Source organism: Dendrobates tinctorius, unplaced genomic scaffold (assembly GCF_039654945.1).
Source record: "Dendrobates tinctorius isolate UK_male_01 unplaced genomic scaffold, ASM3965494v1 ptg000029l, whole genome shotgun sequence".
Taxonomy (NCBI): Eukaryota; Metazoa; Chordata; class Amphibia; order Anura; family Dendrobatidae; genus Dendrobates; species Dendrobates tinctorius.
Genome location: NW_027361697.1, coordinates 57,448,389 through 57,463,840, shown reverse-complemented (window position 1 = coordinate 57,463,840; position 15,452 = coordinate 57,448,389). Strand labels below are relative to the sequence as shown.

Here is a 15,452-nt window from a genome sequence, read left to right as displayed (position 1 = left end):
ACGAGGTGTGCGGAGTGGAGCCGTGCGTATACGAGGTGTGCTGAGTAGAGATGTGCATGTATTTTGGCATGGGGGGCCCCATTTGAAAGTTCACACCAGGGCCCATAACTTTGTAGTTACGCCACTGCTCACGCTAGAAGAGAGTAGTGCGCCACTCCGTAGTGGCTGTGGCCCTGCGTGATGACATCCCTCTGGTGCTGTGTAATGACATCACGCCAGCACGCAGAGAGTGGAGGTGTGACTTTCCCATCCATTGCTGGATTTTGCAGGTGACTGTGGCAGTGCGTGTACAGCGAGATGATAGCGCCGTCTCACATGCAGAGCCAACACTATCATCTGGTGAGGTAAGCTGTACATCGCAGCTGACAACCTATTTAAATGGCCACGATCGGTATTAGCACCGATCGCGGCCGTTTAACCCCTTAAATACCGCTATCAATTATGACTGTATTAAGTTTGAAAGGAATGCGGCCCGCCAGCTTAAATTTTTTTTTATGTGCGGCCCATTTACTCTGCCGAGTTTGAGACCCCTGCATTAGTGCCTGTACCTGACAAGTTGTCAGACAAAGGATCACGCCAAAATATTCCATAATTAAGAGGAGGTATAGGTAGATAAATCTGAGGTGGAATTAAATCAATTAAACAGTGATAATATTGATGGAGCATAAACACTGTATGTGCAAAAAAAATGCTGGTTTGCTTCTTTAATTGATTTTTACCTAATCCCACTACCTGATCTATCACAAGAATTACATCACGATTCCCCTTTACCAGAAGTTCGCTGCCTTGGGGAAACCCCCAACTCTTCCTTGTCCTTCAAAGCACACATCCAAACTCTCGCCACCTCCTGCCGCCTCCAACTCAAAAATATTTCCAGGATCGATCCTTAACCCTGAATCTACTAAAATGTTAGTGCATGCCCTCATCATCTCCCACCTTGACTACTGCAATATCCTCCTCTGTAGCCTCCCAGCTAACACTCTCACAGCTTTCAGGTCTGTCCTTAACTTTGCTGCCCAACTAGTCCACCTTTCTCCTCGTTACTCCTTTGCGTCTCCCCTCTGTAAATCCTTTCTAGGGCTCCCAATTCCCCAATGCAGTTGAAACTACAGACATTAACCTTCAAAGCCATCCATAATCTGTCTCCTCCATATATCTCTGAACTAATCTCCTAATATGTTCCAAGGCATAACCTCTGATCCTCTAAAGACCTCCTTCTCTCCTCCACACTTAAACACTTCTCACCCAATCACCTATCCTCTAGAATCCTGTGCCCCAACACGTCCAATTTTCGTTACATTGGGAACTTTCAGGTGGAACTTGAAAACCCATCTCTCCAAGAAAACTTACACCATGCACTGACCCCACTGCCACCTCACCACCACTGGAATGTAAGTCCGCAAGGGCAGGGTCCTCTCTTTTCTGTACCAGTCTGTCGTTAGTTTGTACTCTGTAATTTATCTTTGCATTTTGTAAGTAACACGATCTCATGTAGAGCACCATGGAATCAATGGTGCTTTTAAAATAAATCAAAATAACAATATTTTTTTTTACTCAGGCTAATAACCGAAAGGTTCCTTTTACAAATTTTTTATTACCAGGGCTACTGTTTTTGGTACATTTTTGTTAAATGGAGAAAAATATTGTTTGTTAATTTTTAGACTTTATTAAAAATCTGCTAAAATCTTACTTTTATTTTACAAAAGTTAAAATATTTCCAAAATAATGAAGATTGGCAGCAATCAGTGGGATAAAGGCACTTTAGTGTGACTATATGCATGGTAGAATACAACTACATCTAACCAAAAGAGAAAGTGATATACTGTATGTCACATAACCAATATGGTACCACGGCCACAGACAAATAACCATCCAAGGAGAAGGCACAAAGAGCATATAAGATGGCATGCGTAATGAAGTGATTGGTCTACCTATCATTCCAAGGGGTGGAGGACAAACCTAGACTAACTTAGCCCTTTTATGATTCTATGTTTAAACTATGTTTTACTGAGAGAGGTAACCACATTTACCTAGGAATTCAGATTTCAGCACAAGACAGGTAATCATATTAGATATGTAGGGACTCATCAGTTTTTGAGACTACCTTGACGTTGGCTACTAGGCATGCATGAATTGGCCAATTTATGTGCAAAGCGTCTCATTTTCTTTCCTAGTGCTCAGAAGCAGTATTGCTATTCATATTTCATATATTTCACATTGACATGCTTTAGCACGATAGAATGCAACTTTTTTGTATATCCTGCGATGTGTAGGCTCCATACACAAGTCTCTAGTGATGACTATGCCACAGGTCCATGTCTCCCGTAATGTGTATTCTATAGGGCCATGACTCATGTTATCTCTTGTGATGTATATACAGCAGCCTCGGTGTCACTTATGTGATGTATATACAAATATACAACAGTGTCGCTGTCTCCTGTGTATTGTATGCTTCAGATTTCTCAGTGCTTTAGCTCTATAAATGTAATGTGAGCAGTGATGGATTTCCCACTGTGAGAAGACCTGCAGCATAATATACATCTGTATTGGGTTCAGCTTACTGTTGTGAGCTGTTCATTACAAAACTTATCAAAAAGAGTCACCTGCGCTCCAGTCTGTTGTAAACCTGGAAAGCAGCTACCAGTAGCAACTTCACAAATACCACCTAACATCAGCACCACTCCAAAGAGAAGAAGCTCCAACCATCACATTAGGGGCAAGCTAATTAAATGTTTGACCAAATGTAGCAGTGTAATTTTCAAGTTGATAATTTCGTACGGCCCCAGAAGGATGGTATAAATATCCAAATGCCCCTTGGCAGAAAAAAGGTTCCCTTACAGTAAGAACACATATAGAATTACGGTAAATGCTTGCAACTAATAACCTTCACACTCTGAAACTGGACAGCAACTAAACAATATTTTCATTAAGACTAGATTATTCCTAACCAAAGATTAAATGTTGTACTTATAGTAAAGATGATTAAAACAAATTGCAAACACTTGTTCCAAAGACCACATTAGTATTCTGTGGCCTCTGGTCAGGAGTTCTGGGAGGTTCCTCCTTCCTGCTGGCATCCCTGGTGCCTCTTCTGATTTGTACGTCCAGCGCGACATCATGTGCTCATCATGTTGCAACAATGACATTGCTCCAGGCCTATATACAAATCAGAGGAGGATTCGGGGCACCAGCAAGGAGGAGTGGTTTGTAGTACTCCCATACACCATCCACGGAATACTGACACGGCCACTGGACAAGGATCCCAAGAATTCACTTGCTCATGTCTCTGTTTTAGCCAATCTCTATATATAAAAATGAATGTGTTGTGTGTATCACCAACCAATCACAAAGCATCTTTCATTTCACCAGAGCTGTTCAAAAGAAGCTGAGCTGTGATTGGTTGCTATGAGCAACAGTTTTCCTTGCAAACAATCACTAAGCATCTCTCATTTCACCAGAGCTGGTTAAAAGAAGCTGAGCTGTGATTGGTTGCTATGACCAACAGTTTTCCCACTTGACAACACCTCAGCAGACACTGACATGGTGGGAGAAATCTAGCATCCCTGGGAACATAAGCTTCCAGCCATTGTCTGCTCCCCTGAAAGGAGCAGAGAGCACATGACAGAAATGAATCCCCCCTCCCGTGCCCATATACCCATCACACATCCTCCATCCCTTAGGCACATCTTCCCTCTTAAAGGGATCATGGGTATGGAAGTCAGAGCAAATCCATCCAGCGCTTTGGTTTTGACACCAGGCCTCTCTTAAAGGGATCCTCGGTATGGAAGTTAGGACAGTTCCACTTAGCTCTGTGGTTCTGACCCCAGGGTCTCTAAAAGGGATCATTGGTATGGAATTTAGGGCAAATCCACTCTGTGCTTGGGTACTGACCCCAGGCCCTTCTTAAAGGGATCTCTGGGATGGAAATCAGGGTAAATCCATCCAACGCTTTAATTCTGACCCCCGGTATGGAAGTCAGGGCAATTGCCTTAACATGCTTTGGTACTGACCCCAGGCTCTCTTAAAGGGATCTCCTGTATGGAAGTTAGGGCAAATCCCTTGGCGCTCTAATTCTGACCCCAGGGTTCTATTAAAGGGATCATTGGAATGCAATTCAGGGCAAATCCACTCAGCGCTCTGGTTCTGATCCCAGGCTCTCTTAAAGGGATCCCCGGTATGGAAGTTAGGGCAAATCCACTCAGTGCTCTTGTTCTGCCCCAGTCCCCTCTTAAAGGGATCCTCAGTACGGAAGTGAGGGAAAATCCACTCTGCGCTTTGGTACTGACCCCAGGACTCTCTTAAAGGGATCTCCGGTATGGAAGTTGGGGTAAATCCCTCAGCGCTCTGATTCTCACCCCAGGCTTTTATTAAAGGGATCATTGATATGGAAGTCAGGGCAAATCCACTCAGCGCTCTGGTTCTGACGCAAAGCCTCTCTTAAAGGGATCCCCAGTATGGAAGTTAGGACCGTTCAACTCAGCGCTCTGGTTCTGACTCCAGGCTGACGGGATGATGTGGGATATTAGTGGTAGTTGTCCAGTGGCTCTGGCTGATGGGATGATGTGGGATATTAGGAGTAGTAGTCCAGTGGCTCTGGCTGATGGGATGATGTGGGATATTAGGGGTAGTAGTCTGGTAGCTATGGCTGATGGGATGATGTGGGATATTAGTGGTAGTTGTCCAGTGGCTCTGGCTGATGGGATGATGTGGGATATTAGGGATAGTAGTCTAGTGGCTCTGGCTGACGGGATAATGTGGGATATTATAGTGAATGTGGCTATGTGGAATGGGCGGGGCTCTACACTCAGCTTTATATATATATATATATATATATATATATAATCATTAGAATTTGTTATAACTAACTGTAGTTAGTTACTATGCCCGGGCAGCGCCTGGCTCTTCAGCTAGTTCATAATAAGAAGGAAACCGAGAATGAAAGAATAGATAAGACTTTTCACTAGTATTTTTATTTTTTTTGAGGGATGTAAAAAATAAGTCAAAAACTGCACCAGACAGACAGTCTGAATAGGGCTTAGCAGCTTTGTTATTTTACTATAATTTATTCATAATCCTCATGCCCTTAGATTTCTTAGGGGAAGTGGACAAACAGTTGATTTAAAGACACTTGTTGAGGAATTTTGATTACAAAATCAAGCCATTTACTCAGAAGTAGGATGTCATTACACCCAGTTGCCTAATTCTGTCTTTGAATGTCATTTTAGTATGGAGTGTGGAGAATGAGTTTTAATTTTTTAAAACATATATAAAACAATGAAGAAGTTGAATATGTATGTATATGTATCCATATGTTCATCCGGTTCTAGCCTGTGGAATGCATGCCTACTAAACAGACGTTCTTTTCATTGTAGACTAAATTATTGTAAATTACAAAATTGTCGTTCTTGGGGGAAACTGAGTGGCATGTAAGCATGTTAAGATTGTACAGGGAATTCTAGTCCGTCCTGTACAGAGCTGTGGAGCCCATGATGCAATGGGTGAAAATGTTTTACTTGTGCCAAAGTTTCTAGGCGAGCTTTTTTATCTGGCACAAGAGGCCAATTTACAAGGCACAGAAATAAGCTCTACTTAGACACCTAATATAATCCTTTGATTGTTTAGTAGAGAGCACTTCTGGCCTTCTGGTTTGATACTCTGTTACATTTATGATGCACTAAAGAGTAACCATCTTTTTAATTTTTCTTTATTAAATCAATGGTACATTTCAAGATAAGCAATTTTGTAATTTATTTGATCAGAGAAATCTGCTTCTTTCTCCTTCAAAGCAGAGAGACAAAAAAAATGACTGAAAGTCCCAAAAAAAATTTTAAATATAAAATATAACTTATATTGAGAGTTTCAGGATTAAAAAATGGTACAAGATCACAGAATAATATAATTCATAATTATCAATAATTGTATGCGATACAAAAATAGTTCTTTCTCCTTCAAGACTGAGCATTCATTCTGAAAACTCTCAATTCACAGCCAAAATCTGTATTCAGTGAAGACAGACTTTTTTCGCTACCCACTGCCATCTCCTATCTCAGTAATGTAACAATCTATGTAGAGGGGAGAGAAGAGAGGAGGAGGAGCTAGATACATAGCTCCTCCCTCCTTATCCCTCCTCCCACCTGCATAGAAACTTATCAGCTCCAAATGTCATCTGCTACATCAGCAATGTAACAATATATCTTCACTGAATACAGATTTTAACTGTGAATTGAGAATTTTGAGAGTGAATGATCAATCCTGAGAAAGAAGCAGGTTTTTCTGATAAGATATATTACAAACTTTCTTAGGGTGGTTTCACATTAGCGTTTAAGGCCGCAGCGTTGGCCTGCGCATGGCCGCCACTAAGCCCCGCCCCCTGCCGTGCCTCCACCGGTAGCTCTGCCTACGGGCGCATGACGCTGCATGCGTCGTGCGTCCCCTATCTTTAGCACTGGGGACGCAGGCCGTGGACAGGTATGCATTTGGCGGCGCATGCGTCCTTTTGATGGGTGCGCCGACCAGCACCAAACGCAACCTGCTGCAATTTGGTGCGCTCAGCGCACCGTCAAAAGGACACACGCGCCGCCAAACGCATACCTGCGCATGGCCTGTGTCCCCAGTGCTAAAGATAGGAGACGCAGGACGCATGCAGCGTCATGCGCCTGTAGGCGGAGCTACCAGTGGAGGCGTGGCAGAGGCGGGGCTTAGCTGCGACCGTGCGCAGGCCGACGCTGCGACCTTAAACGCTAATGTGAAACCACCCTTATTTGTTTATTTCTCATGTGTATTATTGATTTATGAAATTAAAATTAAAATTTAATCAAAATCTGACTGGAAGATAGTTGCCTATTGGCTTGAGTACTACCAATGCTAAAAGTCGCATATGTCTTGTTTTTATGTTGACCATTTATCATTTCATGTTTACTGGTTAGATCTGCAGGTTTCAATTATTAACCATTAATCAAAAATCAGTCATTTGCATGGAGCATTGTACTCCACCAGCTTTATCTATGAGGAATACAGATATAAATAGTAATTAAAGGTGAGGACTGGTGTTTGCATCCTCGCAACACATAACTAGAACTATGACAATTTTCTGACTAGAAAATGTAAAGGCTGTCATTTTGGGCTCATTTATACAGATTTTAGCCATTTTGAGCTTCTATGCCTTTTATTTGTTAAAAAATATAAAAAAATCTTTAAAAGCCAAGATAATTTTTGATACAGTTTTGAAGGCAATCCAAAATATCAGCAAAGCAAAACAAAAAATATTGTCCCTAAATGTTTTCGACTCTTCAAAGTTTATGTAAAGAGCAAACCATAAATCATGTGAAAACCCATAGAATAAAACTGCATGAGAGGAAATTCATAATCTCTACAGAACTGATCTGGATGCTACATTTTAAATAAGTAACTACAGAAAACTAGAAAAAGACCCAGACAATACCAGGAGTAAGAGTGATTAATACATAAATCGATCAGTCCTTCTGGATACTTAACCTATATTTTAAGTCTAATAATTTTATATATATGAATACTAAAACATTGGAGACCACCTGAAAAATAATGCGTGTGTTTGTTTGCACATCCACACCGATACAATTATTGTAAGGGTGAGTTGTACATAAGGAAGTCTTCTGATGTAAAACATCCGTGGAATTATTTTATGGACATATAAGATATGTATAAAGAAACACACTCAAATACATAATGAGCAATTATCAATATTATGAAGAAAATTGGGCCCTATGTTATAAAGGGCAATTCTAGCAACAAGTTCAAGCCTCAGCATATTTGACCCTTTTGCAAAACATCACAATAGTACATTACTATAGAAATCACTGATAATGTTAGAATTATAAGATTTTATTTTAGATCTAATTTGGATTTAATATTTCCTATAAAACTCACAAATGAAAAAAACGCAAACTACATGATAAATTAGTCACCGTAGCCAACGCAATACGCAATATTACAAGTTAATTCACTTTATGATCAATATTATTAAAATAAAATATATCCCCTGCTTTTGCAATACAAACACCCAAAGGTTCATTATAGTTTTGCACTTACCTAGGGTAAAATTATTTTCATCCCATAGAAGAAATCCAAGTAGTATCAGTTTTAGATACAAATTCATGGTGATGAAGGCTCCTTGTGCCCCGTTTCCTACAATAATTGTGATCCAGTTAGCATCAGGTTAATATCTTTTCAGAATTGACTTAGAGAAGTAGCATTTTCGTGCATGGTAATACCTTGTTATCAATCCTCTTGCAGCTTCCTCCGTGACTTAGTTCTGTAAGTGCACCAAGCAATGAAACCCTCAGACCAGAGCTTAGTTTCATCCTACCTACTTCTTCAAAGCTTCCAGGAAGTTGGTTTATAAACCGCGTTGTCATTTCCTTAGCAAATTATTTACTATGAGTATGTCAGAAAATAAGTTCAAGTAGCCTGGCCACACTGTCCACCGTAGTAATGAATGTACAGAGCAGGGTCTTTATGTGGGACCGTAAAAAGGTCACTTAGCATTTATTTTCAACTAGATGGTGGCCTGATTCTAACGCATTGGGTATTCTAAAATATGGCCAGTGGGAGACCGATGTCCAAAAGATGGTCTAGGACGATCTACCACGATCAGTGATCTCACAGCGGGGGGCCTGGTCGCTGCTGTGTGTCACACTGAGGCTAAGTACCCACGTTGCAGAAATGCTGCGGAAATTTCCGCAGCATTTCCGCAACTCCCGCCTCGGGAAAAACGCATGCGAATTCGCATGCGTTTTCCCACGGAAAACATGCGTTTTTCACACGATTTTCGCGTGCGGAATTCAAGCGCATTCCAAGCGATTTGAAGCATCGCTTGGAATGTGATTGACAGGTTGGTCACACTTGTCAAGCATAGTGTTTGACAATTGTGATCAACTTTATGCAGCATCAATAGTAAAAGGTAGAATGTAAAAAATAATTTAAAAAAAGGTTATTCTCACCTTCCGACGGCCCCCGATCTCCTCTCCAGGACCCTGCATCTTTCAGTCCCAGTAATGCTTAGAGCGAAGGACCGGAGATTACATCACTCTCGCGAGAGCGTGACGTCATCAGCGATCTTTCGCGCAAAGCATTACTGGGACTGAAAGATGCCGGGCGCGTGGTGAGAGGAGGGAAAGAGTCTGGAGGCCGTCGGAAGGTGAGTATATCACTATTTTTTATTTTAATTCTAGTTTTTACAGGTTTATGGTACCCAGGACCTGGAGGAGAGTCTCCTCTCCTCCGGACCCTGGGTACCATCTGCACATTGAGTGCTGCGCTGCGGTCATCTCCCGGCTGCGTCGCCGCTGAACTCCGTGCGGCAGGAGATGACCCGCGTCAACCGTCGGGAGATCAGCGGCTAGCGCCACAGATCTCCCAACGGTAGTTGTGGCGTGCGTTGTTTGAATGCCGCGCCAATTCGCGGACGAACTGCGCCTGTCGCTGATTGATCGCAGCCAGCCGGGTGCGACCAATCAGCGATGCAGGATTTCCGTTACAGACAGACAGAATTAGAATTATATAGTAGAAATTGTCCGAAATTCTTAAAGCTAAGTCAAACTTACCTCCAGTGGGGTAAATGGTAATGTACTAGTACATGCCATGTATGTAGTACAGATACTGTAAGCTGATAAGTGATAAGTGCTCTCCTTTTTACCAAAAACAGCTATGCTGTACAGGAATAATTATTTCACAATGTTGTAATGTAACAGAATATAAAGGTTGTAAAATGGGCCTGGTAAGAATTAGTGGCGTTCAAGGATAATACAATACCTTCTGGCAAACCGCACCTGGGTTAAAGTCACCAAAAATTGGATGTAAAAGTATGAATTAAAAGTTGAAAAAATAGCTTAATATGAGCTATTCATCAATAATTTTGTTAAAATAAAGACAAAGAGGATCCATTTAGCATTTTTGCATATTTTGAGAGTGTGAATGGCAATGGTGAACCAGTATTTTTCGATTAATGCTAAACTTGGCAAAGGTTTGTACAGTGTTAAATAAATGGAAATTCAAACATAGCCTCATATAAAAAGCAATCAGCAACCATATACAGTAGATCAATGTAAAAAATAACTGCAAGATTGACACATGGAGAATTTAACACTATTGCTTTAAAAACATAATTTACATTTTCTAAAATTGCAGAAAAATTAAAGTTTAAATACTTTGACTGCAGTTTTTGTACTAGTTTTGGGATTATGTTTGTAGGGTCTCATTCCATAAACAGAGGTACTGCAGTTTGAGAACAGATCATCTCCGCTATGTGGTCAGACGTGTCATAAGAGAAATGTCTGCCCGATAACCCACGACAGGAAAGTATGTAATATTAGATATATAACAGAAAATCAGCACATAATTTGTAAAACAAAGTATTTAAAGGTTTGTTGAGTTTGTTTTTTTTTCAAAATCTGTGATGGGGTCCATATGTGGAAAGGTTCAGGATCTCAGCCAGCTTTTACACATGGTAGATGTCTGATGGGTTACATAACTGGCATCTGTATCTAACTGCAGTGGTCAGAGCTAAGCTTCAACCATTGCTGTTAAAGGGAACCTCTCAGCAGGATTCTGTCAAGTAAACTACTGGCATTATCAGGTTGGTAGTGTTAGGTTGTGTACCCACGTAAGCGTTTTTTTCGCATTTTTTCGCATTTGTCCCGGTCAAAATGCTTCAAAAAAGCATACAAGATGCATCCCATTCATTTTAAATAAATTCCGCACGTCTTGTGCACATTGATGTGCTTTTTTTCATGAAAAAAATGCTTCACAGTAAAAAAAAGCAGCATGCTCATTAATTTTTAGCTATTTCTTATGAGTCAGAAGACACGAGAAAAAAACGCATCAAAAACGCACATTTTCTGGAAAGGAGTCCGGTTTTGAAGCAGAAATTTTTTGCATACGTGGGCACATAGCCTCAAACTGATTAAAATGATACCTGGGGTGAAGAAATCTATCTTGTGGTTCTTGTGTAAGCAGTGTTTGACGTTGTCAGTTAATGATATGTGTTACGAACTGGCCACCGAGGAGGATGGCAGGAATAGGCTAGGCCACCAGAAAACCAGAAAAGTTGGTAACTTAGCGGATTGCAGACCCCTAATCCTAACAACACAGCTATCAGTAGCCGTGGGACGTACCTATGATGCCCTAGACGCCTAGGCACAGCCGGAGAGCTAACTAAGCCTAAAGCCAGAAAGGTGAATTCTAAACTGCCGCGGAGTAGAACCCCAAAGGAATAGATAGCCCCCAAACATATATTGTCGGTGAGACAAGATGAGACACAAACACAGGCAGAAAATAGACTGAGCAAATGATGGTGCCCAAATTGACTAGATAGGATAGGAAAGGAAAGACATTGTCTGCAATCACGCAAAAACCCTAAAAATCCAACATGTCTGATGTACAAAAAAACAGTGACGTCTCCCGACCTTTCACCCACTATATCAGCATTCTGGTATGAACTGGCAGCAGAGCAAGAACAGACTAATATAATAGGGGACTGAACAAACTGACACAAGTTGTAACAGATGGATCAGGGTCCAGCACTGCCCCAGCAGGGAGCATGCTGTACCCTCACAGCAAAGCAGAAAGAGGCAAAACCAGATCAGATGCAAAGTATTAGCAAATGAACAACTTAACTGAAAAATGCAGGATCAGGCGGGAGACAGCAGACTTCAGAATGCACAGGAAGAAAACTAATCACCAGCAGCCACTGAAGGAAGCCTGCTCACTTAAATACTCCAGTCAGTAACCCCTGATTTCTAATCGTCGTCAGGTGGCAGACTCCACTACCCACAGTAACCACCAGAGGGAGCCCCGACTCAGAAGTCAAATCGAAATAGTTCACAACAGTACCCTCCCTTGAGGAGGGGTCACCGAACCCTCATCCACGCCACCAGGCCGATCAGGATGGGCCCGGTGAAAAGCACTAACCAATCTCTCGGCATGAATGTCAGAAGCAGAGACCCAATAATTATCCTCCTGGCCATAACCTTTCCACTTGACCAAGTACTGGAGTCTCCGTCTAGCCAGACGAGAATCCAATATCTTCTCTACCTCATACTCAAAATGACCCTTAACCAATAGAGGTTCAGGGGGCGCCGCCATGGGAACTACTGGCTCCACAAACCTTTTCAACAAAGATTTATGAAAAATGTTATGAATCTTAAACGTAACTGGAAGAGCCAAATGGAAAGAAATGGGGTTAAGGATTTCCAAAATCTTATAAGGTCCAATGAACCTTGGCTTGAATTTTGGAGACGCAACCTTCATAGGGATATTTTGTGAGGACAACCAAACCATATCACCCACTTTAAACCGGGGACCAATGGTCCTATGCTGGTTGGAAAAACGTTGGGCCTTTTCCTGAGACTGGGACAACTTATCCACTACTTGGTCCCAAATCTGCTGCATTCTCTCTACCACAGAATTCACACTTGGGCAGGCCGAAGCTTCCACCTGCCCCAAAGAAAATCGAGGATGAAACCCAAAGTTACAGAAAAAAAGAGGCACCAAAGTGGCAGAACTAGCCCTATTATTTAGCGCAAATTCGGCCAAGGTCAAAAATGAGACCTAGTCATCTTGATCAGCAGATATGAAACATCTCAAATAGGATTCCAAAGTCTGGTTTGTGCTCTCAGTCTGCCCATTAGTCAGAGGATGAAATGCAGAAGAGAAAGACAACTGAATTCCCCATTTGGAAAAAAAAGCTCTCCAAACTCTGGAAACAAACTGGACTCCTCTGTCCGACACAATGTTCTTAGGAATCCCGTGCAAACGAACCACCTGTTGTAAAAACAAGGGCACCAACTCAGAAGAAGATAGCAACCATCTTAGAAAATCTATCACAGATCACCCAGAAAACAGTCATTCTCTGAGAGACAGGGAGATCAGAAATAAAATCCATTGAGATATGGGTCCATGGCCTCCTGGGCACCGGCAGGGGCATCAACAAACCACTAGAACGAGAGCAGAGCTTGAACCGAGAACAAGTCCCACAGGACTGCACAAAATTCCTGACATCACGAGATAAGGCAGGCCACCAAAAAGACCGATTCACCAAATCTCTGGTACCAAAAATTCCTGGATGACCAGCTAATTTGGAGCAATGAATTTCAGACATTACTCTTGTCCTCCACTGGTCAGGGACATACAATTTTCCCATAGGGCATCGTTCAGGTTTGTCTTCCTGAAATTCCTCCAGGGCACGTCTCAAATAGGGTGAGATGGCGGAAAGAACTACCGTACACTCTCATTTAGAATGGTAGTAGGCTCGGTCACATCAAGAGAATTTGCAAAGAAACTCCTAGAAAGGGCGTCCGCCTTAACATTCTTAGTGCCCGGAAGAAAAGAGACCATAAAATTAAAATGCGTGAAAAACAAGGCCAACCTAGCCTGTCTAGAATTCAAGCACTTGGCTGATTCAAGATAAATCAAATTCTTGTGGTCGGTGAGGACCACAACTTGATGTCTAGCTCCCTCCAACCAATGTCTCCACTCTTCAAATGCCCACTTTGTGGCCAAAAATTCCCGATTCCCCATGTCATAGTTACGTTCAGATGGGAAAAATTTTCGAGAATAGAAGGCACAGGGATTCATCTTAGAGGTTACCGGATCTCTTTGAGACAAAACAGCTCCTGCACCAATCTCAGAAGCATCTATCTCCACCTGAAATGGGAGTGAAACATCAGGTTGCCGTAGAACCGGAGCAGAAGTGAATCTCCGCTTAAGCTCCTGAAATGCCGAGACTGCCTCTGGAGGCCAATTCACCACATTGGCGCCCTTTTGGGTCAAATCCGTCAGTGGTTTAACAATACCAGAAAACTACTTATAAATTTACGATAGAAATTAGCAAAACCCAAAAACTTCTGGAGAGCCTTCAGCGAAGTGGGCTGAACTCAATCATAAATGGCTTGTACCTTGGCCAGGTCCATTTCAATAGCAGACGGGGACTAAATGAATCCCAAAAATGAAATCCTCTACACCAAAGAGACATTTCGATCCCTTAACATACAGAGTATGTTCCCTCAAAATCTGGAACACAGTCCGGACATGTTCCACATGAGAATCCCAATCACTGGAAAAAATCAAAATATCATCCAGATAAATGATCAAAAACTTATCCATAAAGTCCCAGAAAATATCGTTCATAAAAGATTGGAAGACGGAAGGGGCATTAGTGAGCCAAAAAGGCATCACCAGGTACTGAAAATGTCCCTCCAGAGTATTAAACGCCATTTTCCATTCATCCCCATGCTTGATGCGAATAAGATTATACACCCCCTGAGGTCAAGTTTGGAAAACCAACAAGCACTTTTAACTCTAGAAAATAAATCAGAAATCAGGGGTAACGGGTACTGATATTTAACAGTGATTTTGTTAAGGGAATGATAGTCAATACATGGCCTTAATGAGCCATCTTTCTTGGCCACAAAAAAAACAGCACCTAAAGGTGAAGAGGATGGTCTGATATCACCCTTTTCCAATGACTCCTTGATATAAGGTCGCATAGCATCATGTTCAGGTACCGATGAAAAGCCGACCCTTGGGAAATTTACAACTGGGCATTAACTCAATTGCGCAGTCATAACTCCTATGAGGAGGCAAAGACGCGGACTTACTCTCACTACATACATCAGAAAAGTCAGCCAAATAGTCAGCAACATCATGAGACTGGGGAGAGGTGGAGAAAACAGGAGTGTCACTAAGAACACATGGACAACCCCAACTCACCACATACACAGATTTCCAAACCAAAACAGGATTATGGGTTTGCAACCAAGGAAAACCCAGTACAATAGTATCATGTAAATTGTGCAACCCCAAAAATTTACAATTCTCTTGGTGGTCCGGGGCGACCCGCATTATCACATGGGTCCAAAACTGGGGTTTATTCTCCGTCAAAGGGGTAACATCAATACCCCTCAAAGGAATAGGGGTCCGCAGGGGCACCATGGGAAAACCACAATGTTTGGCAAAGTCAAGATCCATCAGATTCAAAGCTGCTCCTGAATCAACAACAAAAGCCTTAGCAGAAAATGTGGACAAGGAGCTGATCAAGGTAACCGCCAAAAGGAACTTAGGCTGTACACTGCCCACCGCAAATGAGTAAGAAAAACATTTTTCTCATTTATGGCAGACAGAAATAGTATGAGACGCGTCCCCACAAAAGAAGCACAACTTATTACGCCTTCTGAACTCTTGCCATTGCGCCCTAGACAAAACCCTATCACATTGCATGGGTTCAGAAGTTTGTTCGAAAGGCAGCAACGCCTCTTGCGTAGTTTTACGTTCACATAAATGTCAATCAATTTGAATGGCTAATAACATAGAGTCGTTAAGACCAGAGGGGACAGGAAATCCCACTATAACATCTTTTACGGTTTCTGCCAGACCTTTGCGAAAGAGAGCTGTTAGGGTATCATCATTCCATTTAGTAA

The 15,452-nt window shown here is 42.0% G+C and overlaps 1 protein-coding gene across 4 annotated transcripts in view; it reads right to left on the bottom strand.

Moving 5' to 3' along the window:
• Positions 1-8,344, bottom strand: part of PTPRC (protein tyrosine phosphatase receptor type C) — a 253,456-nt gene extending 245,112 nt beyond the window's left edge. For all 4 annotated transcript variants that reach the window (XM_073571743.1, XM_073571744.1, XM_073571745.1 and 1 more), the window contains exons 1-2: positions 8,250-8,344; positions 8,068-8,163 (exon numbers count right to left, since the gene is read on the bottom strand). In XM_073571743.1, coding sequence (XP_073427844.1) covers positions 8,068-8,134 — 67 coding nt within the window. In that variant the 5' untranslated portion in view covers positions 8,135-8,163; positions 8,250-8,344. The remainder of the gene's footprint in view (positions 1-8,067; positions 8,164-8,249) is intronic.
• Positions 8,345-15,452: the final 7,108 nt, after the last annotated feature.